This window comes from Sarcophilus harrisii, chromosome 1 (assembly GCF_902635505.1).
Source record: "Sarcophilus harrisii chromosome 1, mSarHar1.11, whole genome shotgun sequence".
Lineage (NCBI taxonomy): Eukaryota > Metazoa > Chordata > Mammalia > Dasyuromorphia > Dasyuridae > Sarcophilus > Sarcophilus harrisii.
This window is the reverse complement of record NC_045426.1, coordinates 669,481,889-669,507,751: the sequence shown is the minus strand read 5'-3', so window position 1 is coordinate 669,507,751 and position 25,863 is coordinate 669,481,889. Positions and strand designations below refer to the sequence as shown.

Sequence of the window (25,863 nt, the reverse complement as noted above, 5' to 3'; positions counted from 1 at the left end):
GGCACTGAGATGGCCTGATGCTCCCTGGCTAGCCGAGAGCGCATCTCTTCGTCCTTGATGGGAGGGGGAGCTCGCGGCTCCGTCCCCGCACTCCCTGACCTCCTCTGCCTTCAGTCCCTCTCTCCTCCCTCACGCTCCCTCCCTCCCTCCCTCCTTCTCTCCCTCCCTCCCTCCCTCCTTCCCCAGGCGGGGGCTCCGGGCGCCCAAGGCTGCAGCGCCGCTCTCGGGCCAGCAGGTGTCGCTGCGGAGCGCTTCTTTTGTGGTCCTGATGCTGCCGCTGGCCTGAGAGCGAGAGCTTCCTCTCCAGCTGAGAGCTTTTCTCCTCCGTTCATTTGCTCTTATCCAACCTGTGTCGGTCTCGGGCATGGCCAGATTGACGGAGAGCGAGGCGAGGCGGCAGCAGCAGCAGCAACTCCTGCAGTCCAGAGCCTCCCCCATGAGCAGCGGCCCCGAGCCCCCAGTCCAGCCGGACAGCATGAAGGACCTGGACGCGATCAAGCTCTTCGTTGGCCAGATCCCCCGCAACCTGGAGGAGAAGGACCTCAAGCCCCTCTTCGAGCAATTCGGCAAGATCTACGAGCTGACGGTGCTCAAAGACCGCTACACCGGCATGCACAAAGGTGCGCCCTCGCCCCGCCCCTCCCTCGGCTCGCCACCCCACCCTGGGGCCAGCCCGCCCGCCCGCCGCGCGCCCGCCGCTTGCCCCCGCGCCTTCCTGCCCCCTCCTCTCCTCCCCGTTGCTACCCCTCTTCCAGCATCCTAGCGCCCTCCTGCTTTCGCTCATCCCTCCCCCTCCCCACTCCACCTCCTGGCATCATTATCATCATCATCATCATCATTACCATCATCATCTTTTTCTCCTTCCTTTCCCTTTCCTTTTCCCTTTCTCCTTCCTCTTTCCCTTATCCTCCATCAGTGTCCCTTCTTTTCTTTTCGCTCCTACCCTCCTATTGCCTTTCATCCTCCCTCCATCCTTTGCTTCCTCCTCAGCATCCCCTCTCTCTCTCTCTCTCTCTCTCTCTCTCTCTCTCTCTCTCTCTCTCCCTCCCTCCCCTCTTTCCTTCTCCATCCCATCCCCCATCTCTCCTATACCTTTCCTCCCCCCCCAGACCCCTCTGTCTCATCTTCTTCACTTCCCCCATCAGCCCTCCCTCTTTTCCTCCTCCCACTCCCCCTGGGTTTCTAGGGGTGGTGTGGGCAGATTAGAGCTGTCCCCCTCCCTACTTTTCCATTCATCCAAGCTTTTGACAGGAGCAACCCAGGAAGTTTTAACCTCCGGACAGAATCCCATTGGTAATTTTCACAAAGGGGACGCGCCTGTGCAAGAGACTGGGGAGATCAGAAACAGTAAAGGTCCAACTGTCCAGTGTGCAAACAGATGCCAAGGAGGCCAGCTAGTTGGTAACTACAAAGAAAAGGGGGATGGCTATGTGTGGGGAGAGAGGATATATGGGAAGAGCATTCCTATTTGTGAAAATGCAATCTTCCCCCAAGGTTTGGGGGAAAGACTCTTTCTCTCCCTTCCTCTTGCATTCACTCGTTGATATTGCCCATTTTGGAAAGCATCTATCCCCCTCTTTCCTCCATCCTACCTTACATCCTTCCCCTCCATCTCCCTGCCATTTCCTCATGCCCAAATTAATCTTGGATGAGGCAGGTTGGGGAAATGGGGTGAAGTGTTCCCTGTATCTGGAGACAATGAGTCCTTCCAAGGCAGAGCTGGGCAGAATCCTGGTGTGGAAATGAGAATCATTTGGCTAGTTTTGATAGACAGAGAAATAGGAAATTGCCCACCAGAAGGAGGTGGGCTTCCTGTAACCAGATGACCTGTCTCTATAGAATAGGATTTCATTAAAATAAAGAAAAATCCAGTGACGGCAGGAGAGGAAAATTGTTTGTGATTCAACTTGTATCTTGGGTTCAGATTGTTCTTGTTTAATCAATTGTTTTATGAGGGGATGCCTGTGCATAGGAATTATGGACAGAGTTGACATGGTAAATATGGGAGGTTTGTGTTGTTGGCATCCATGTTTCCAATTCCCTTGTGAGCAATTAAGAATATTTAGGGAGATAGAAATATGCATAGAAGGTCTTTGCGCCAGTTGCTGGGCAGGTACTTAAGCCCCAGAGAACTCTTGGTGCTTCAGATCATTTACTTTTGGCTGGAGGCCCTAACCCATACCTCTCCAGATGCCATCTTCTAGGGCTCTTAAACATCAATCAAGGGGCCCTTTCCCCCCAGAGTTCCTTCCTGATGGGGCAGACATGTGGAGACAATATTGGACAGATGTCCAGACAAAATCTACAGGGGCTGGCTCATTCAGAAGCCTTTGCCAGGTCCCCTAAAGGAAAGGCTGACGCTTTACACTCTCAACACAACCCAGTAAAAACCCTAAATTGACCCAGCAAAATCTCCCACTCATTCCCCTTAGCTTATCTCTGTGGTGGAGATGGCTAGATTTGATAAAAGATTCAAGAACTGGACACAAAATGGGGAGATTGGACTTTTCCGAGGCCCTGATGATGTCCAAATTCCTCAACCTTCCCTTTCCACTCCCTCCCCTTTTCCAACATGTGTGAAACATGAATCATCACTATCTAGAAAGATTCCCACCCCGGGTGGGGCTGGAGGCTATCTCACAGGGCTGCTAGCACACTTTGTAGGAGACCAGGGCTCGATTCACAAGATCCTCTTGGGGTCCTGGGCTCCTGAGGTGTGATCCAAGAAATTAGGGGAGGGAGAATTGTTGTCTTGGTGATGGGAGACTCAAAGTAAATTTTTCCTTCTTAATTAACCTTCCCTTCCTCCTCTCTCCCCATCACACACACTCACACACACACATACACACACACACACACACACGCACACACACCCCTCCCTAATTCTATGTTACTCTCCTATTGAGATCAGTCTTCATCATCATGGCAGGGAGAGGAGAGTCCAAACACTGGGGGAGGTAGAATCATGGACTCATCTACCATGGATAATGACTTCCTGGACCCGGGGAAATAGAATTAATGAAGGAGTACTCGGTGTGACCCAAATGCAAGGAATAATGTCTATCGCCCTCTCTTTTAGGATGTTCTGGCTCATAGACTCTTTGGGATGGCAAGTCTAAGTACCCCTATTTGGATAAGTGCCATGCCCCAATAGTGACGTAAGGAGAGAGGGTAGAAGATCAAAATGTTGTCCCTCAGATGTTCCTGATTTTTTCTTGAGACTTCTCTGTATAGAACTAGCTGCTAGAGCCTTGGAGGGTCCATTTTCATCCAAGCAGAGTTCATAAGCAGTTTTCTTTTGCTTTTGGAACCCTTTCTGTAGTATGGTTTTACACCTTTGTTTTGGAATTTCCCTGAGGAATGGGCTTGAGTTAAGATTTCCCCTAGTACTGGAGGAAATGATGAGAGGCACTCAATAGGCAAGGTGCCCATTGACCCCAGTTAGGTCCTAGGGTAATGTGTCCAGTGCTTAAGTATAAGTCTGGTTGGAGGGTATACAGGAGAGTTGTGGAATGGAGGGGAGTAAAAATGTGGGGTTCCTGATAGAATGTTGGGCAAAGAATCAGAAAAACTGGTTTCTGGCCTCAATTCAGACATTGATAGATTTGTAAACTTGGATAAGTCACTTTGAATTTAGGGCCTCAATTTCCCTATCTGAAAAATGAGGATTTGGACTACCTTGACTCCTAAGGTCCCTTCTACTTCCAAAATCCTGTTTTCAGGGCCTTCTCAGTTCTGACATTCCCTGTTCTAAGGGCATGTCTAATGCTTACAGTCTATTTTCTAGGTCCTTCCTCAATCTGACATTCTATGTGATATGATTCTACAAAGGGAGACAACAAATTAATGTAGAAGTGTGTGTGTGTGTGTGTGTGTGTGTGTGTGTGTGTGTGTGTTTCAAGTGAGCCGAGTAGAAGACAAGGAGAGAAGAATTCTCTACAATGGCCAAAGAAGAAGGAAAGGACATTTGATTGGGACAATCTTTGCAAGCCCAGTGCCTTTTTTGGGTCTCAGAATCATTCTATGAGGTCATTAAGAGCAGGGATTATTTTCCTCATTTTGTAGCTGGGGAAACTGAGTCCTATAGAGGGGAATGGTCTTATTGGAGCTCGCTCAGTGACCCTGGTCCAGAGGTGGACCTGGAACTCAGTACTTCCCACCCCTCTATTGGTCACACCCGCAAACTGTTTAGGTGGAAATGTGTGGACGGGGTTGGATGCTGAAAACTGGAGAGATTAGGGTGTGTATATGTATGTAGGTGGAGGGTGGGACCAGACCTCTCTAGAGCTCTCTTGGAGAGGGTGAGGAAATAAGTACCATTTCCATGAAAACTGCTGGTGTTGATGGAAATGATTGGTCCCTGAGTTGGGCACTGAGAATAAAACTGCTTTGTGTGTGTGTGTGTGTGTGTGTGTGTGTGTGTCGCCACTCTCGGAACAAACCTGTTACCATCTGACAATGCTGGGCCTCGAAAATAGATCGGTGTGGCACAGTGGGGGCTGGGAGCCAGGAGGGCACAGGAGGGGGAGGGGAGCCCGTGAATAAAACACTCATTTCATTACAAACAGCCTGTTAAATATAGTCTGCGTTTGTAGGTTGAGGTCAAGCTACAGACAGAGGCAGAAATCTGTCACTAGCCTGCTCTGAGATGAGAAAGCCGATGCTGACATTACCTGGGTAGGCTCTTGGTTGCAAAACTCATTCAGAAACACAAGATTCTAGAGCAAAAAATATCCTCTCCCCTAACCTCGATTCTGAGTTTGTTTGTTTGTTTTTGTGTGTGTGTGTGTGTGTGTGTGTGTGTGTGTACGTGTTTGTGGAGAGAGACAGAAAGAGACAAAGAGAGACACAGAGAGAAAGGCACAGAGAGAGAGAGGAGACATGTGGGGCTGCTGTTTTTAGTTATCAATTTTCTTTCCAGGGAAAGATGCTGCTGAGTGCAAGAATAGGATTTGGGGAGGGGGGATTTCACTCCCTGCCTCCTACAACTCATTTATTTCCAGTCATTCCTATGATTCCTCGGCCTCTCTGGCCCCTAGTCCCTGGGGCCATTCAGTAATGTTTGGGAAATTTTCTTCCCTTCCCCCATCCTGCTTCCCAGGACCCAGCACCCCATTCTTATCTCCCTCTTGGGCCCAGGACCTGGCAAATTTGGCGCATCTGGTGGGCGTCATTAATTTTTCTATGAATGTTAATGCCTTAATGTCAATATTATTATGAAGTGGTTTATATATTCATATTAGCAGATGAATATTAATGCTCCAACACCCTCTGTAGTGGCTCGTGTTCCCCTGGTATTATTCACAATGCCGTTTTTTCTATTTATGTTAATCGTATATACATTTGCATATTAATGGTAATATTTGTCTTAAAAGGGCTATTTTGAGGGAGGGAAGGAAGTAAGTGACTGATCAGAGATGGGGGAGAGATAGAACCCCATCCAGGACCCCAGGATTTGGAGGGGTGGCAGTTTCTACCAGGGTCTGGGCTGGGTGTGCTCCCCAATAGATTTTAGGGGGAGTAGGAGATAAAGCAAGGGAGCTCTGAAGCAGGAGATTCAAAGAGCCCCTGATGTGGAATCCGGAGGGAGACGGCAGAGGAGGGAGGGAAGTCCAGAGACAAGGAAGGGGGAGGGCGGTGGAAGAGACAAGGCAAAGGGATGGAGAGGGGGATGAGACTTATAGGGCATTATGCCAGGTGAAAGCTGATCAGCTTAAACCCCAGGGCTGGGTGGGGGGGGGGGAGAGACACACTCAGAACAAGGAAGGAGAGGGAAGACCAATTCCTCTTACATCAGGGCAGGATTGTTGGATTAGACATGAGCAGCACAAGGGCAGGGGTCCCCAAGGAACCTGGTCTGTTCGTTCTTTCTCAGGGGAGAAAGGGAACAGCAGTGGTCCGAGCCCCAGGAAGCTCGGGGCTTGATAGCAATCAATCATCTAATTTTATTGAACACCTGCTATGGTAATTGCTCACATGCATTTCACAAAGCCCTTTTTCATTCAGATGCTTATTTGATTTTTTCACAGTGCCCCCTCTATGGTGGACAGGGCCAGGATTATCACCCCCACTTTACAGGTGGGAAAACTGAGGCTCAGCAGAAGTAACTTGCTCTGTAAAATGAAGGGGTTAGGCTAATGATCTCTCAAAGGTCCTTCTAGTTCAAACTTTCCATGTTCTACGTCCTAAGGTCTCCTAGTTCTGATCTTGCTGTATTTTAGGGATCCTCCCAATTTTGACATGAGCCCTTTTTCAATTCCCCCGAGTTGTTAGTGTCCCCTCTCCAGAAATTACTCTGTATTTATTTTACATCTTATATTTACTTATTTGTGTAGATGCCGTACCTGTCCAGGAGACTGTAAGCTGATGGAAGACAGGTCTCATTTTGTCTTTCTGTCCTCAGCACCTAGGACAGTGCCCACTGCATAGAAGGTGCCTTATAAATGGGCTGGCTGAATTCTGTGTCCCTAGACCTGGCCCTGGTGAAGACTGTAACTATTGGGTGATTCAATGGCTAGAGCACCGGGCCTGGAGTCAAGAGTTGAGTTCAAATTCAGCCTCAGACACTAGCTCTGTGATCCTGGGCAAGCCGTTTAACCTCAGTCTGCTTCAGTTTCCCAATCTATAAAATGGGGAAACAATGGCATCGACCCCTCAGTGTTGTTGTGAGGAACAAATACGATAATATTCGAAAAAACAGACAAAAAATTCCTGACACAGAGAAGGTACTTTAAAAATGCTCATTCCCCCTTCCCTGCTTTCTAGCCCAGTAGGAGAGAGGAGACAGATGCACCAATTAACAGTGATCAAGAAAAGAACTCGATAAGACAGTTTCAGACAAGATGCTCAGACAAGATGGAAATCTCACTTCCAGCTCAGATGATCAGAAAATCTTAGAGGAGGTGGGGTTTGAAGGGGGAATGGGAGGAATGAGTCCCCAGAGAGCCAAGAATCAGCAGGAGGATAAAAAGTACAGCCTCAGTGCCTCGGTGGCTGGCTGGCGCGCGCGTGTGTCTGGGGGTTTGTGCATGTGTGTGCTGTGTGCCGTGCACTCTCATGCATGTGTGTGTAGGTGGGTCAGCTTGTAGGGGGGCTGGATGTCTGTGGCTTTGTGCCTGTGTGTATTATGTGCATGTGTGTATTATGTATCTCATGCGTGTGTGTGCAGGTGGGTCAGCATGTAGGAGGGCTGTGGGTTTGTGCATGTGTCCAGGGCATTGTACACATGTGCATTCACGTGCTGTGCAGGTCTGCGGACACGGACACATATGTGTGTTCTTGTGGGTCGGGGCCCGGTGAGTCAGTCAGCATGGGCAGATGGGGGTGTGTGTGCAGGGTGTGTCTGTGCAGTGAGGGGGGTCTGCATTAAACCATCCCCCCTTCTCCACTGAACATACAAATGCTCATGAGATGGAGAGCTGACCAGGGAGGCGGGCCAAAACGCGGCTGCAGGAATTCACTCCAAACTCTTTCTTCCTTCCAGGACGGGTGGGGACAAGAGAAATGAGGAGAAGTCGGGTTGAATTTGATATAAAGATGACTGTCCCAATAGTCCGAGTCTGGGGGGCACAGAGCTCCTTGTCCCTACAAGGGTTTCATCACAAAGCTAGGTGACCCTCTGTCAGGAACAAAGCAGAAAGGATCCCAGAATTGGGCAGATGGTTGGGCCGGGGACCCTCCAGGGCCCTGTTCAGGCTTAATTGAGGAGTTCCTGGGGGGGAAGTAAGAAAAAACAGGCTCTATCTGGCTGGCTCAGCAAACCCTCTAACACCTACGATCCTGGATGGAGATTTCATTGCGTCCCAGCTAGTTCAAGTCCCTAGGATTAGCTGGAGCCACCGGGCATGATTAATAATAATGATAATAAATGCTAGTGGCTCTCTCTTACCTGCAGGATTAAATAGAAGCTTCATTGTTTGACATTTAAAGCCCTCCCCAACTTGGCCCCAACTTATCTTGGCACTTATTACACATTTTGTTATAGTCATTTTAGTCCCGTCTTAGTCTCCACGACCCCATTTGGGATTCGTTTGGTAGAGATGTCAGAGTGGTTTGTCAATTCTTTCCCCAGACCATTTGACAGATGGGGAAACTGAGGCAAACAGGGTTAAATGACTTGTATAGGATCACATGGTTAATAAGTGACCGATGTGGATTTGAACTCAGGAAGGTGAGTGATCTATCCACTATCAAGCCATGTAGCTGCCCCCTTTTACACATAACTCTCTTTCATACTTTACTGACCCTGTCATATAATCACCCCTGCCCCTCCCTTTGCACAAGCTGCCCTCATGCCTGGGATTCCCCTTCACAGAACTTTTCCAAGGCTCCGCTCGAAGGTCACCTTTTACAATGAGACCTTTCCTCATCAAGCACTCCTCACGGCATTTAATAAATGCTCATTCCTTCCTCGCCTTCCCAATTAGCCCCAAATTGTCTAACATCAATTTTGTGCATGTTCATGTTGTCTCTTTGATAGACTGTAACGCACTGAAGGCAGGGACTCTTTAATTTTTGTCACATCTCCAGCACCTTGCTCATAATAGCCACTTAATAAATACCTGTTGATTGTTTGCCTGGATAACAGTAGCATTTATTTAGTGCCTAAAATTTACATGGTAATTCCACTTATAGATTGTATCTTACAGCTACAAAACACTTTGATCTTCGTGGCAATCTTTTGAGGAGGTTGAGAAAGTGTTAATATCCCCATTTTACAGCTTATAGGATAATTATAGGATTTGGAGCTGGAAAGGATTTTAGAGCCCATCTGGTCCAATTCCCTTTAGAGAAAAAGAAACCCAGGCTCAGAGGACTGGAACTCAAGTCTTCCTGCTTGAATAGAGCGGGCACTGGGTAGCTGCAGGGTTGAACTGAATTCTATTGACTGCTTGATCCCAGGGAGTGTGGCTAATTGGGTATTTGGGAGTGTCCTTCTCCATGGTCCCTTACCACAGCTCTACACACATACACAGAAACACAAGACACACACACACATACACAGACACAGACACACACAGACACACTTAGAAGCCCTTTGATTCTCTCTTTAAAGTCAACGCAACTCTGAAAGCAGAGGGTGATGAGGGGAGTCAGGAGACCCAGTATTTTGTCCTCTGGGGCTCCCTAACAGGTCTTGGTCTGCCTGAGAATTGTGTCTCTGCGTGCTCTCACTTTGTAAGCCCTAAGCCACTGTACTTACTGCACTGGGAGCCAGAGATTCCGTCTGTCTGAGCTTTGGTTTTCCCATCCACACCTTTGGTCCTATTTTCTTCACAGGGAAATGGGACTAGTTGCTCTCTTAAGTACCTCCCAGCTCTGACATTTCATGTTCTATGACTCTTAGATTCTCAGGGTCTTCTCAGTTCTGACATCCTAAATTCTACAATCCCTTCCATCTCTGACATTTTGCAAGTTAAGGACCTTCCCAGCTCTGATACTTTGTTTTTTAAGGATCCTGCCAATTCTGACATCCTGTGTTCTAAAGACCCTCTCATTTCTGACCTCCTGGGTTCTAAGGGCCCTCCCAGCTCTGATAGTTCATGTTCCAAGCCCCTCACATCTGACATTCCGTATTCTAGGGAAGCTTCCCAACTCTGCGTATATGGTTGTCTCTTCTTTCCTTTATTCATTCTTTTCTTCATTCACTAGTTCAAGTGCCTGCTCTAGTGCTATGCAATCACTTAATAGATACTAATTTTATTGAATAATCATTTACTAAGTACTCATTGTCACAGGCCCCGGTGATGGGTTTGCTATAGGAGGAGTGAGATGAGTAAGAGATGTCCTCATGGAGCTCATAGTCTACTAAGTAGATTGAAACACACACACCACACACACACACACAACAAAGCGCTGGGGTCCACAAAGACACACAAAGCTCAATAAACTTCCGAGTGTCAAGATCAGGAAAGTTTGCCTAGAGGAAGAGACACCTAAGCTGAGCCTTGTAAAATGGGGAGAAATTTCAAGGAAAAGATGTCAGGAAGGAGGAGAATACAGGACACATTTAAAGATAGCAATTAATCCAATTTGTTTGCAATATAACTCATGAAACAGTTTGATAAATCCGCAAAGGCAGATTAAAGTCAGGCTGTGGGGGACCTTGAATGGTAACCTAAACAATTTTTCTTCCCCTGTGGGTACTGGGGAGTCATAAAAGGGATCAGATTAGGTGAGAGCCACAATTGGATTGGGTTTTATGAAGGTGGTTCTGATGGCCTGTGAAGGAGAACTCATGGGATCATGAAGTTAGAGCTTTAAGGGCTCCCCACCTCATTTCACATACAAGAAAACTGAGGCACATACAGTAAGAAACTGGTAGGAAGTGGAAGGGCTGGGGTTTGAACCTAAGGTCTTTTGACTCCAAAATTGATCATTCTCTCCATTGTATCAATTTACCTAAATGAATAGAGAGGAAGATACCAGAAGCAGAGAGTTTTCGGGGGACTATTATAAAAGCCCAGGAAAGAGCTGATAGATAAAATCTGAATGAAAGGTGGCTATCAGAGTGGCAAGTAGGGGGCTGACGAGACATATGTCAGAGCTGGAATATAAGGGACTTAAATTACTGGTTGACTGTGGTGAGATAACAGGGAATGGCTTATTAGTTCCAAGGAGATTTTTTGAGGTCTCCAGGGATAGAGGGAGACCCTGGACATTCCAGGTGGGTTCCCTTTCCTGGATCCCCAGAAAGGGACAGATTTGCCCAGAGATTCAGTTTGAAAGCAGGGGACCTGGCTTGGTAGCCTGGAGAGAAGGCCTTTTAAGATGGTTCCCCGTTCCTCCCTCTGCTAAAGACAGGAACATCCATGAGGGCTTCCCCAAGGACCTCATTTAATACATAGGAAGACAGGACCATGCACGGATTTGTGCATGATCGGGGGACATTTGCATGTGTCACCTGGGACAGCACTCCCTCTTCCCCATCATTTTCAGGGCTAAGTGTTCTGACCCTCACCTCCAGCGGGAGGAGAGGGGAGAGGGAGGAAGGGGTGGAAGAGAAGGGAGAAAAGAGACCTGACTTCCTATCGAGAGTCGACTAGTCTGACCCTGCTTAGCTGGTGGGAGTCAGCCAAGTGGGACAGGCATGGGGGCAGTGGAAGAACTGTTTCCATCTGTTAAGTGGGCGATCTGTCCAAATGGTGTTCTTCAGACACAGAGGAAGCATCCTGATTGCAGTCAGGGACCATTGTGCTCTGAGCTCTGTCTTCATCCACACTTTCTTGCCTGGTTTCCTCTTAATGAGCAAGAAAATTTGTATATTATCTATCTGGTGGCATTAAGACTATAGCTGGGACTGGGATCAGGGTGGAGATTGTCTGGGTTCCATGTTCAGTCTGGAACACTCAAGGTTGAGGCTGGGTTTAGTGTTTAGGATTGTGTGAGTCCTCTAGGAATCAGAACTGTTGGAATTGAAGGGGACCTTAGAACAAAGAATATAGAAAATCAGAGTGGGGAGGACCCCGAAATGTCAGAGTTTGGGGGAGGGCTCCTGGAACGCAGAATGTCAGAACTGAAAGGAAGCAGGAACCCTAGTTTTACAGGTGGTCCTGCCTCCTCATCCCCAGATGAGGAAGTTGAGATCCAGTGAAAGAACATATTTCCCCCAAGTTCCCATGAACTCAAAGTGAGGGGTTAGAGCCAGGGATTCCAATTGAGGTCTGCTCAACTGCCGGGTTATCGTGCCACACTTTCTCCCCTGTAGACAGCCTGTCTCTTAGTATACTTTAGTTTCATTTTGGTGCCTCGGGGCCAAATCTGAGCAGAGCATGACTTTATACTCAAAGGAAAAATAATAAAGAAAGAAAGACCAATTTCAGTCAATTTCTTTTAGACTATTCAAATAACAAGTCCCTTTGACTTAAACAGTGACTTCAAAAAAGCTTGCAGGTTTGTTCCGATTGCCTTCATCTTCTGATCATCCCCTAGCAGAGAAGATTCTGATTTGTGACCCAGCCACAAGGGACCTGAGAATGTGATATACAACATCAGAGCTAGAAAGGATTTGGGACATAGAAGATAGAACCACAGGATGGCTTAGAGATTTCCTTATCCAACCCTCTAATTTTACAGATGGGGAAACCAAGGTTCACATTATCTCCTGGGTCCCTTCCAACTTTGATTCTAAGAGAAATCTGGACCCACAATGAATATTCAAAGACAGATGCAATTTCTGCCAAGCTTGCTCTTGTGGTCAGCCCACTGGACAGACTCCGGACTCAAATCTCTAGTCTCTTACCTTATCCTTCCATTGATCTTCAACATGATGTTGGCACAGGGGACTGGGATGGGGTGGCAGGCAGGGGAGGGGAGCAGCACTTACTGAAGAGAATTGGCCCCTGGACGGAATTGGCCACTGCTAGCCCTTGGCAGGCAGCCTCCATCCTCTGCCAACGAGGGATTTCCATATTTTTGGAGCCTGTTAAATTATCAAAGGGCTGCTGTGCATAGATTCCACTCCTCTTCCCTTCCTACAAATCAAATTATCGGAGCCAAGATTGGATTGTAAATGGCTTAAGACGATCTATTCACTGTGGCTATTATAAAGTCTCCTTGCTCTGAAAGTGCTGGAGCGTCCAAGGCTCTCCATTTTCCCACAGGGAGTTGTGGGATGACCGACAACAAAGGCCAATCTGTTTTTCCACACACCTTGTTCCACTCTGGAAGCACCTTTGCGTAGAACACTATCAGCTGGGAATACAAAGTTTTCAGATCCTGTCAATGGGGGAAAAGTCTTGGATCCTGAGTGAAAGGCATAATAGTGATGGTGGTGGGATTTGCATCTGAGTCCCTTTGCTGAGATTAATGGTTTAAAGTCACTCAATTTTTCAGAACCTCAATTCCTTCATCTGCAAAATGAGGAAAATAAGTCCTGCCCCGCCACTCTTGTGGGGTGATCTTGTGGAAAGATCCATCCAACCAACCAACCAAGTGCTTATTAAGTGCCTAAAATGGGACAGGCTGGACTGATGTATGATTCTGCCCTCAAAGCACTTCTTTTCTAAAGAGGGAGACAACATATACAAATGTGTATATATATGTAGGGAGAAAGGCAGCGAGACTGAGAGAAAACCCGTCTATAGGAATATACAAAATACACAAAAGGGTGACCTTAGAGGAGAACAGCTGGGGGAATCAGTTGGGGTCTCAGGTAGAAGGAAGCTGGGAATTCTAGGAGAGGGCGATGAGAAGCAAGCAGTAGTTGGATAGCAAAAGTTCAGTTTTCCCAGACCACAGAGTGTGTGGTAGGAAATAATGTGTAATAAAAATTAGTAAAGTAGTGTGGGTCAGATTGGAGGGCTGACCCCAATCTACTTTCTTATACTTAATTACACATTATATGTGTGTGTGTATATAGAATGCACATACATTCTATTTATCTATCTTTTTCATCCATCTGTCTGCTTATCCATCTATCTTATCTGTTTATCCATCTTTCTGTCTATATGTTTGTCTCTGTCTAATCCATCCATATATACACACACATATATAAATGAAGTGGCTGGAAATCATTGAGTTAGGGGTGGTGGTGCACTCAAATAGACCCGTTAGGAAAATCACTTTGGCAACCACATAGAGAATAAATCCGATGAAATAATGGATGGGAGAGTACGTAGTAACTGCACTGTATAATAGAAATGTCAGCTATTGTCATTATTATTACAAATGCATGTGTTATCTTTTGTGTACAAAGATGATACCCCTGACTCACCCCCTCTGGAAAGGGAGCTCTGCCCGCTCTCTCCAGCAGTGGGGATGGGCTGCTCTGAATTATCTATATTTTTTTCACCTTCTTCTTTGTGACTAGAGGGTGTCAGGGTTCAGGTGGTGGAGGTAGAGTAATACCTTAGTATGGAAACAGGGAGGGGACCAATCTGGAGCATCCGGCTTGCAGAGGACAAGGTGGTGGTGGTGGTGGTGGGGGGTTACAGAGCTGTCCAGTCTGGTTGGGACATAGACTGTGTGAAGGGCAGAATCTACAATTATACAGACAGGATGGGGATCTCTGAAAACCTTAAATGGCAGAGTGCAATAGGAGTATCAGGAGGAAAGCTAATTTTTTTAATTGGGAAAGCTGTGAGGAATTGTTGGAGATTTTTGGTACTGTTTGTTTTGTAGAGAACTAGTCTGATCAGAGTAGGACACTGAGAAGTGATGAGGAGGGGCAAGGCCTGAAGTGATGAATGTCTCCCCACACCCACTCTCTTCTTCCCCACCCTAATTTTTAACAATTGTTAAGGGAGGGAGTTGGATTAGATGATCCCTAAAGACTATCAAAGCTCTGATAGACAAGGAAGTCTGCTCTTCTACAGTCTAAAATCTCCTCCAGCTCCAGCAATCTGTGTTTATGTTCTATGGGCCTCCCAGCCTTGACATCCTATGTTCTATGGACCTTCCTAGCTCTGATACTGTGTATTCTAAGGTTCCTCTTAGCTTGACATCCTCTGTTCTAAGGGCCCTCCCAGCTCTGACCTCCTGGGTTCTAAGGGCCCTCCCAGCTCTGACCTCCTGGGTTCTAAGGGCCTCCCGGCTCTGACCTCCCCGGTTCTAAGGGCCCTCCCAGCTCTGACCTCCCCGGTTCTAAGGGCCCTCCCAGCTCTGACCTCCTGGGTTCTAAGGGCCCTCCCAGCTCTGACCTCCTGGGTTCTAAGGGCCCTCCCAGCTCTGACCTCCTGGGTTCTAAGGGCCCTCCCAGCTCTGACCTCCTGGGTTCTAAGGGCCCTCCCAGCTCTGACCTCCTGGGTTCTAAGGGCCCTCCCAGCTCTGACCTCCTGGGTTCTAAGGGCCCTCCCAGCCCTGAGATACTGGGTTCTAAGGGCCCTCCCAGCTCTGACCTCCTGGGTTCTAAGGGCCCTCCCAGCCCTGAGATACTGGGTTCTAAGGGCCCTCCCAGCTCTGACCTCCTGGGTTCTAGGGGCCCTCCCAGCTCTGACCTCCTGGGTTCTAAGGGCCCTCCCAGCTCTGACATCCCGGGTTCTAAGGGCCCTCCCAGCTCTGACATCCTCTGTTCTAAGGGCCCTCCCAGCCCTGAGATACTGGGTTCTAATGGTTTTCCTAGATGGAAAAGGAATTTCAGAGAGAGATTAGTCAGCGGCCCCTAAGTTCTGTCCATACCTGATCAAGAATCCCTGCCCCACTCTTTTCTTAGAGACTTTCAGTGAAGGAGACCTTTCCATCTTCCAGAGCTTCCTGTTCTTCTTTAGGACATCTGTCATTGTTTGGAAGTTCTTTACATTGAAAGCTAACACATACAGACACAGACACACATACATATCTCCCATATATGTCACATACTATACTATCTTATTTTATTCTCACAACAATTCTGAGAGATAAGTGCTATTACAGTTGAGGAAACTGAGTCAGATAAAGGCTACGTGAATTCTCCACCATCACATATCCAATAAATATCAGAGGTTGGATTTGAACTTGGGCCTTCCTGACTTCAGGCCTGCCACTTATTGTATCCACTCAACCACTTAGCTGCTTAAATTCTTCCTGTTATCAAATTGAAATCTACATCTCTCTAATGAATGGTGAAGGGTCTCAGAATTATTCTACATTAAGACTGATGGAAAGAATAATTCCGAGACCCTTCATCATTCACCTGATCACTTTCCTCTGGATGCTGTCTAGTATATCAATGTGGTACCGGAACTATGAACAGTACTCTAGATCATGTTCTGATCAGAACCTAGTACAACAGGGCTAGCCCCTGTCTAGTTCTGGCTATTCTGCCCTCTTAATGTGGCCAAAGAGCAAATTAGCTTTTTTGATTGCTTTACATGTCACAGGGTTGATTCCCATTGAACTTGCAATACATGAAGATTCCCACATCATTTTTCCCAGATAAATTTCTACGGAGACATATTTCTGCCATGTTATACGTGTAAGTTGATTTTTTGACCACAATTGTATGACTTCACACTTAACCCTAGATTTCACCTAATATATTCCATGTTCTAATGGCCCTTACATCTCAGAGTTCCATTTTGTATTCTAAGGACCTTCTTACTCTGACTTTATTTAACAATTATTTATCAAATGTTTACTATATTCAGGACATTGTGCTTGGTGTTGAGGATACAGAGATGACAAACAATATGGTCCCTGCCCTCAAAGGGCTTACAATGTAAAAGGCTGAGAAACATAAATCCCAGTAAGTTAGAACATAATAAAATTGTGGAAAAGGCTAAAAAAATAGGATTATATTGGAGAATTTTGAGTAGCCCAACTTGCATCCCAACTTCAAAGTACATGAAGGTAGAGAGGGAGAAATAAAGCTGGAAAGAGAAGTCAGAGCCAGATAAAGGCAGATTTTAGATGCCAGCCTGAGGCACTTGCGTTTTATCTGGGAGGCATTGGGGATCCAATGAAGGCTATTAACTAAGGTAATGACCTAATCAGAAAGGTCCATAGGCAGTTTACTATGGCAGCAGAGTGAAGGATGAAGGGAGGAGAGAGAGACTGAAAACAGGTTGACCAGGAGGTTATTTCAATTGTCTACTTAAGACTTAAGGAGGGCCCAAATTAAGATATAAAGCCTGGAAATGAGAGTACCAATTTGAGAGAGAACTTTGGAATTAGGATTAATAGGATTTGGGAATTGATTTGTATTTGGGTGGAAGGGGATGGGGGAAAGTCTAGCTTTGAGGCCATCAGAAGAATTAGAGAGGTAGGAGATGAGTCCAGTCTGAAGCAATTGGGCTTGGGTATTGACTGCCCTTTTAGGTGCCTCAAGGAGCTGTCTCAAGGGCATTTGGAGATATGGGACTGGAGCTCAGAAGGGACATTAGATATGAATTTGGGAGCTATTTCCAGAGGCATAATATTTGGAATTGTGGAGTGATGAGGTCTAGGGAGTGGAGACTCTCTGGAGATGGCCACCCTTAGGGTCATAGAGACTGGGGGGTGGAACCTGACCTTGACTGTGCTTAAGTGAGGCAGGGAGATGAAGGTGAATTAGAGAAGCTGGGTTCAGATTATGGCTCTTCCTTCTACTGGCTTTGTGATATTAGGCAAATTATTTCATCTCTCTGAAATGATGAGGAAGTTTCCTCATCTGTCACGTGAGAGGTAGACAAGGGCCAAGATCCCTTTCAGCTATGTTCCCTCGGATGTCTTTAAGGTCCCTCTACAGTCTGATTTTGGGGCATTTTCAAATAGACTTCTCGAAGTCAGATGCTTTAGGGTCATCTTCCTCCCCAAATTATACTATAGTTATTATTCCTCTGCCCTCCTTCCACTCCCATCTTCTATCCATATTTCTCCCATCCCCATTTCTGTGGGCTTTTATCTTGGGCTGTTTTCCTAATGACTCCTTCCTGCCTCCTCTTCTCCTTCCTCCCGAGCCAGAGAAACCCTTTTTTCTTGCTTCTCCCTACCCTTCCCCCATTCTAGATCGTTAACAAACAACTAAAGGACAGATGGGGTGGAGAATGGACATCTTTCCCTGCCTAAGGCAGAAGAGCTAAGCCTGATGAAAGGAAAGAAGAGCATATATGTCCTAAGAATGGGGCTCAGAAGTGGGCAACAGAGAATGTGAAAGAAAGCTGTGATGGGTTGGTAAATATTTAACAACCGGCTCTCCAGGAAAAAATATACCCTGGATATCCTTTTAAATTTAATCCTCATACTTATGATGAAAAATCCTATCCATCCCCAGAGAAGAAATTTATTATGTCTGAATACAGATTGAAGCATCCTCTTTCTCTTTTTAAACTTTATTTTTCTTGAGGGTTTTTTTTATTAGGATGGGAGATCTATGTTTTCTTTCACAGCATGACTTTTATGGAAATGTTTTGCATAACTTCCCATGTGGTTTCTTAATGAGAGATGGGGAGAAGGGAGAGAATCTGGAACTCAATTTTTTTTTAGTTTAAAAAAATTATTTTAAATATAACTGGGGGAAAATGTTAAAAAAATACATTTAAATTAAAAAAAAACAGATAAATTTAATCCTCATTATTAACATAACCGCCTTTGTTTACTTAAGTTTAAATAATCAACAAGATCATAATTCAACCCCTAACCTGTTGTTGAATTTGCAATTTGCCCATCTTTGTGAACCATTGAAGGTTCTTCCAGCACACCTGGAAGAAGAAAAAGAAAATCTCCCTTCTCTAACGTCTGATTCCCATTTCTTTCTTCCCCTCCTCAGGGTGTGCTTTCCTCACCTATTGCGCCCGGGATTCCGCCATCAAGGCCCAGACAGCTCTGCACGAACAAAAGACCCTTCCTGGGGTGAGTATTATTTGAGGATGTGGAAGGGGAAGGTTAGAGCTTCCAGAATTTAGGGAGGGAATGGTGGTTGCAGATAGTTTAAAAGAAGAGCCTACTGCCATAAAAATGCCTTTCTGACACACAATTAGGCAATTGTAAAGATGTAAAAATTGGAGTAGGAGGGAAGGGGGAAAAGAAATCTAGGTTTAGTCAAAATGAATATTGCAGGTCGGATAGGATGCCATCCTTGTGTTCTCCAGTAAGTACTGACTCTTCTTCCTTTGTCAATCACAAGGGAGGGACACTTGGGTGGGAGTTCTATTAGCTGTGTTCCTGGTGAGTTTTCTTTGCAATTGGGGTTAAGTGACTTGCCACAGAAAATTTAGATGAAGTGGCTATCTTGGGTCAGTGTAAGAGCTTTTCCGCAGTTCTGAAAATAGTCCTCGGGAAATCTGACAAACTGAGATGAGGTTCAGGGGCAGCTAGCCACAGCACTGGTACTGACACAGTTGGTCTCTTGGGTGTTTTCGCTTTCAGAGACTACACCTTTCGGGTCCCCTTGGGGCAGGGGTTTCCTAAGTGGTCATTTGTGATGGAGTAGAAGGGCAGAGAACAAGAGGAATGAGGTAGAAGGAGCCCTGAGCTTCCTACCAGGAAAAATAAGGTTGGACAGCTCCCCTTGGTTGTGACCTCCCCAAAAGGAAAGAGATGGCCAATGCGGCAGGAGACTTGGGTTTCAAACCAGATCGTGCCATACATTCGCTACGTGTCCTTAAAAAGTCCCCCTTTTTTCTTTCTCGATCTGTTTCCTCACTTATAAAATGATCTCTAAGGTCTCATTCAGCTATAAAACCCCAAACCCCAATAACGTATCTGAAATGGGGCTGGCCTCCAAATCTCTTCCCTAATCTTCAGTTTGCCAGAAGCCCAAGCTAGAAGCAGGAGTGGGATATTTCTTACAGAGCCCCTGGAGAAGTTTGCCTACTGACCCAGATCTCCCCTGGCACCAATGGGGGCCTCTCGATTACATCAGGCTCTCAGCAGAGCAATCTCCAGGTATTTAAATTTGTGGATTAATTTGTAGGGAGGTAAAATTCTGCTAATTACAGAACTCCCTGCTCATCCCATTGTGAGAGCCTAGAGGAAGCCGCTAGGATTGGTAACTGGATTTCATTTGTTAGGGGTTGAAGAGTATAGAGATAGGCAGGACCTGGGGGGAGTGAGGGGTAATGGAAACTGGGGAACCTGATCTAGGAATCAGGATGTCTTGATTCTAATTCTTACTCTGTCAGTTCATCTTCTGGTCTTGGGCTATAACTTTCCACTGGTTTTCCCCAACTATCCATGTTGGGCATGTTAGCTCTCTCTGGGTCGGTAAAATGAGGGACTAAATGATCCCCAATCCTTTTTAACTGTAAATACCATGAGTTCTTTTCTCCCTAGAACTAGCCAGAATTTGGGGGCAGGGAAGATGTGGCCACAGTTTTCAATGTCATTATTGGATGGTGTCTGAGGGCCTTGTGTGTTCTAAGAAGTCTCCTAATTTTGACGTTCTGGGTTCTAAGGATCCTCCCAGTCCTGACATCCAGTGTTCTAAGTCCCTCCAACTTCTGATATTTCATATTCTAAGGCTCCTCCTGACATTCTAAATTCCCACCCTCCTACCCACTTTTGACATTCTCTGTCCCTCTTCCGTCTCTGACGTTAGCATGGTATGGTGAAAAGTCTCAGATTTAGAATTAGCTGACATAAGTTCAAATCCCCTCTGCCACATGTTAACTCTGTAGCTTCAGGCAAGAAATTTAATTGCTCCATGACTTAGTTTCTCCATCGTAAAATGAGGGATTGTATTCAATGACTTCCAGGTTCCTTTCAGCTCAAAGTTTATGATCTATATTCAAGGGACCTTTCTATTCTGACCCCATATGTTCTAAATTATAAACTCTGACATTCTAAGGGATCCTCTCCCTGTAACATACTATAGCATCTTCATGGTTGATAGGGATGTAGGCGTCCTGAGGGCAGGGAGGAAGTGGGTACAGAGAGCCTGCTCCTTTGTGGAATTTTTCAGTGTCACACAAGCAACCAACCTAGGTTGGTTCCTACGATTCTAGCACCCTAGGGGTCAATGACACCTTGGGGGTAGCAAGGTGTGCAATTAGAGCATTGGGTCCCATGGTCTTAGCAGTATGCAGGGGTCAGGAAAAAGCATCTTGGACCAGGGAATGAGGGCTAAATGACAAGAAGCAGCCCTGAAATTAGAATCTGGAAACCAAGGTTGGAATCTTGTGTCTGCTTTGTGATCTTAAACAAACTTTTTTTGGTGCCTCAGTTTCTTCATGGCTAAAATGAGAATATTTTATTGGACTAACAATCAAATGATATGGTTCCTTTATATATTCTTGGCAGTAAAGCTTGATGTGAATGTAGGCTGGCATTATTCTTTTAACTTACCCAGTGCCCTTATCACCATCTGGGTATAGGATTTAAAGAGACATTTCCCCCAGGCTCTCTAGCTGTCTCGAGGAGAAAACTTGGGGGTGGGGAAATAATCTTTGCTTTCAAATCTCTGAAGAGACTTTGTGGGACACAGGTGAACTGAGAAGGCAGTCCTAAAATGAACGGGAAGAAGTTATAGGGAAGTAGATCTCATTTCAAAGCAAGGGAAATCTTCCTCACAATCAGAGATGCCCTGTAGTGTAATGGCCTAGCTCAAAAGGTAGGGTACTCCAAGGAGCAGAGACTGAATGACCACTTGTTGGGGATACTATGGGAGATTCCTGTTTCATGTGGAAACTGGCCTTTTCTTTTTTTTAAATGTTTTTTTCCTAGAGGAGGAAATATAGGTAAAAACAAAAGATATAAATCAAAATTTAAAAGATTTTTCATAAATAAATTTTGGTTTTTAAATTTTTATTTCACATTTGTTTTCATAGTTATCTTTTGTTTTCATATTACCTCCATTTTTCCCATATATACCTTTCCCTCCCCTTCCCAAAGAGCCATCCTTTATGACAAAGACAAAAAAAATTTAAAAAAGAGAGGAAAAGGAAGAAAGAAAAATCAGCAAAATCAATCAACACATGGGAAAAATCTAAAGTTGTATTCCACATTCCATACCCACGGACCAACCTTGACAAAGAGGAAAGGGGAAGTTTCTCTCTTGTTTCCTCTTTGGGGTCGAACTTGACTATTATAATTTTATAGCATCCAGTTTATGGTCCTTCCTAATGATGATTAGAATTTTTAATTCTGTGAGTCTGGAATCTAAGATTCTACAATTCCATCCATTGCCATCTTGTTGTCTGAGATTAGTCATGCCCTAGATGAAAAGGAGGGGACATTTTCCCCAGATGATGTCAAGAGAAACCCATGAAGTCCCTCCATCCAAGGGTCAGTCCTGAATCTGTGACAAGATGGCCCATCAAAAGGACCTGTCCTGCTTTCTGTTTCTCCTGGGGGAAAGAGCCCATGTGTTCAGGGCAGAAGGTTCCCAGAGGGACAGAGGGAGCTCAGAGCTTCAGCATAATTAACACACTCTAGAGAGCTGAATATTTCCCTTTCTCCTTCTACTCCTCAGCTATTTGCTAGATCCAGAGGCACCCCCCCCCCCCGAGTCTCATGCAAGATGCCAAGATTAATAATAATAGGTCTGTGGGTTTTAGGTTTTAGAAGAATTTTGCCCCAAATGACCCTGTGTGATAGGGAATTCCTCTCTCCCTCCCTTTCTTTCTCCTTTCTTTCCTTCCCTCCAATTCTTTTTCCCTCCTCCCCATTCTCTTTCCTTTTCACTTTTCCATAATCCCTCCCTTTCTTTTCTTCCTCCTCTCCTTCCTACCTTTTTTGTTTCCTCCCTTCCTCCCTTTCTTTCCTTCATTTCTTCCCTCCTGGCCATTCCTTCGTAACAAATCACATGTTATCTATTTATTATGTACCTATCACTGTGCTTACATCCCTTCCCTATACCATAAGCTGCTTCAGAGCAGGAAGTATTTTACTTTTATGCTAGATAACCCCAGCATCTGTAGCATAGGGCAGGTACCTTCTTGGATGATTAATAAATCTAGGCATATTGACCAAGGTATTATTAATCCCATTTTACAATCAGTAAGCACTTACTGGATAGTTACTATGTGCTAAGCACTGCACTTAGACACTGAGGACACAAAGATGAAAATAAATCAGTTCCTGCCCTCAAAAAGCTTACATATGAGGGAAAAAATATATATTTATATATATACTCATACAAATATATACAAAATCGATAGGTGATTCGGTAGGGAGGAGACACTAAGTACCAGGATAATCGGGAAAGGTTTCATGGAGGAAGTGATATTTGAGCTGGACTTTGAAAGAAATTAGGATTTTTAAGAGGTGGAGGAGAGGAAAGAGTACCTGATAGACATAAGGGAGAGCCCATACAAAGGCACAGAGGGGAGAGATGGGAAGTGTGAGCAGCAGCAGGGACGCCGGGTTGCTGGACCATGAAGTTTTTGCAGGGCCAGTTTGGGGTAAGAAAGGCAGAAAGGATCATCTAGAGATGATGTGAAGGACTTTCATGGGCAAACAGAGAAGTGCACATTTGATCCTGGAGCTGATCCTAGTAGGGGAACTAAATGGTGAGATGTATTTAACTGACAGCCTCCCGCTTGTTGGGAAGAGGGAGGGATGAAGAGGTTCGGAGGAGATGATGATTTCTGACCTCTGACCAGCTCTGAGAGTTTATGAGCAATCGGTACTGGTACTGCCGGGGCCAGGACTCAAGCTGTAAAGAAGCTGTGCGTGTCCCATTCCAGAATTCAGGTTTTCTGACTCATGTCTCTTTTCAGGCGAGAGCCTCAGAAATCTGGGTCTGGGTTGGGGAGGCAAATTAAGGTGCTCACAAGAAAGACAAAAGAAAATGGTTTTGTGAAAATGAATCCTGAAGAGGCAGTCTAGGTAGAGAGAATTTCATGCCGAGATGGGAAAGCGTAGAATTTGTTGGGAAACTTTGAGTGGTCCATTTGGACCAGAGAATAAAGTGTTTTAGTGGAAAAAGAGGAGGCTGGAAAAACAGCCTCCTAGATGAAAAACTGGAAGGGATCTTAAAGACATCTAGTCCAACCCTCCCCCTTCATTTTATATGTGAGAAACTAAGGCACAGAGGGATGAAGAAAGTTGTCTAGAGTCACCAACTAGTAAGTGGCTCAGGTGAGATAGGAACCAAACCTTATCAATTCTAATATGCAAAACCGTGGTCAAATTTAGCCTTGAACGCCAGGCTAAAGGGTTTGGACTTTCTTCTGCAGGTCATGGAGAAGATGGTCAGGAGTCTGTCTTAACTATCTAAGCGAGACCTAATTAGGCCTGGACTAGAGAGAGCCTTTTGAGATAGATAAGCTAATGGATAGAAGATGCTTTGAGATCAGGGAGCCATTGTCTTGGGGCAGTCTGTCAGGAGATGGGAGGTTTGTTGGCTCTGGCCATATGCCTCTCCCTAAAACCCCCCGCTCCGGGACCCTGAAGTCCACTTCTCCGCCTCCAGAGATTGGGGTATTTTTCTTGCCCAGTGAAACAGATCTTTCCCATTTTGGTGTCCATTAAAAATGATTAACAGTTCTTGCATGAGGATTCCTGAATGGGAGTCTTCATGGGTTCAATGAAGCAGCACTCCTCACAGGGGAATGGTGGCTAGGTTCTTCTTCAAGCTGTCTCTCCCTGTCTCTACCCCAGAGTTCTTGACTTTTTTTGTTCTACAGTGTGACATTGGGCAAGTCACTTAACCCTATTTACCTCAATTTCTTCATCTGTAAATTAATCTGGAGAAAGAAATGACAAACCACTCTATTATCTCTGCTAAGAAAACTCCAAATGGGGTCATGCAGAATTGGATAAGACTGAAAATGACTGAATAACAACTGATAAAACCATGGACTTCTCAGAATAATATTTTCAAATGTTAAATTTTAGTTAAAGGTGGTGAAAATAAGGATGTCATTTTTTTCTCATGCAAGCTCACAGACTCCGCCCCCCCCCCCCCCCCCCCCCCCAGGTCTGGGCATCCAAGCTTCCCACCCCCAGTACTTTCTTCTTGATTCTGGTGATTCTCATATCTGTATTTCTTGCCCTGGCCTCTCTCCCCCAAGTTTCAGACTCTATTTTCTGACCGATTAATGGGCATCCTCACCTAGATGAGTGTTGGCCCCCTCTGTCTCAAAGGCCAGGGGGTACATTGGCTCTGAAGTAAGAGGCTGGGTTTAAACTCTGCCTCTGCCATTTACTATATTTGGCAAAGCATTTAACTTGCCCTGACCTCAGTTTCCTCATCTATAGAAACAAGGGTGTTGGACTAGATGATCTCTAAGGTACCCCTTCCCCATCACTAGATCTAAGAACCTCTGAGCTTCCCCTTAAACCAGTTCTTCTCCTGGATTCCCTATTTTCTGCCAAATCCTCCACCACCCTTCAGCTTCAAAATCCCTGCAGCCTCTGATTCTTTCAAGACCTCATCCCCTCAGCCAGACACTTTTCAAGTCCCTCCTCACTTTCTCTCCCATCCATCTTCTTCATCCCCAAAGAGCTCACCTGGTCTGATCTCCTTTTAGTTAGATGGTTATAACAGCCTCCTGACCATTTCCCAACTCTAATAGTTCCCCATGAGCTGCAAGAGAAAGTCTCACTCTTCCATCCACATCTGGCATCCAAGATCTTCCACAATTGAGTTCTCACTTATCTTTCCAGCTTTAACCTCTTCCTTCAAAACAGATTTTTTGCTTCAATATAACTACACAAACTTCAGTTTCCCTTATAGCCAACACTTTCCATCCAGTCTGTGCTATACCCTTTCCCCAGAAGACCTTTCTTTCCTTGTCTCCACCCCTCAGGATTCTAATCTGGTTTAACAGCCACCCCCTCCCCAAACTCTTGCAGGATCTTACGTGGATTTGCAGGATCTCCCCCTGACTGTTCCCAAGTTGTTCTCCTGCCTCCAAGGGCAACCCTCTGCAACCGATCCTCCGCACAGCCACCCGAGTGACAGGCTTAACCATGTCAGTTTTCTGCTCAAGAAGGTTTCTGCTGTTCCCAATCTCTCCTAGGATCAAATACAAGCTCCTTTCTTTGTCCCTGAAATCTTTCTACCACCTAGTTCCAGCCTTCCCTTACAGACTTTTACATACTACTTCATCCAAACTGACTTACTTGCAGTTCCTCACGCATGACACTCGTCTCCTCTCCTTCATGTCTTTCCCCTGGTTTCCTTGGAGGGTTACCTCCCACATAAAGCCTCTTCTGATTCTCCCACGCTGCCTGCCCACCTTCAAAAATATCTTGTATTTACTCTGGATATCTTATAGATACCTGCAAATAGATACATGGTTTTTTCCAATGACATACACGTTTCCTGAGGGTAGGGACTTTGGGGCAGACTTTATGTACCTTTGTTTGTAACCCCTGTGCCAACTGTGGACCTGGCAGAGAGTAGAATGCTTAAAAAATGCTTTGTTGATTGAAAGCTAGATGGGGGAGTCTTCTTTAATCTCCTCCAAGAAGATGGGTATTCTCTCTCATCGAATCTCTTCTGGCGGAGGCTGGCCAACAAGTGGGAATTTAATTTCTGGCAAGATTCTAGACTATAGTATTAAAGGGACGGTTTGTGGT

General features: G+C 45.6%; 1 protein-coding gene across 2 annotated transcripts in view; it reads left to right on the top strand.

Annotated features, from left to right (window-relative positions):
• The first annotated feature begins 245 nt into the window (after window positions 1-245).
• CELF5 (CUGBP Elav-like family member 5) overlaps window positions 246-25,863 on the top strand; it is a 72,161-nt gene continuing 46,543 nt past the window's right edge. For both annotated transcript variants that reach the window (XM_031948242.1, XM_031948241.1), the window contains exons 1-2: window positions 246-620; window positions 18,164-18,246. In XM_031948242.1, coding sequence (XP_031804102.1) covers window positions 365-620; window positions 18,164-18,246 — 339 coding nt within the window. In that variant the 5' untranslated portion in view covers window positions 246-364. The remainder of the gene's footprint in view (window positions 621-18,163; window positions 18,247-25,863) is intronic.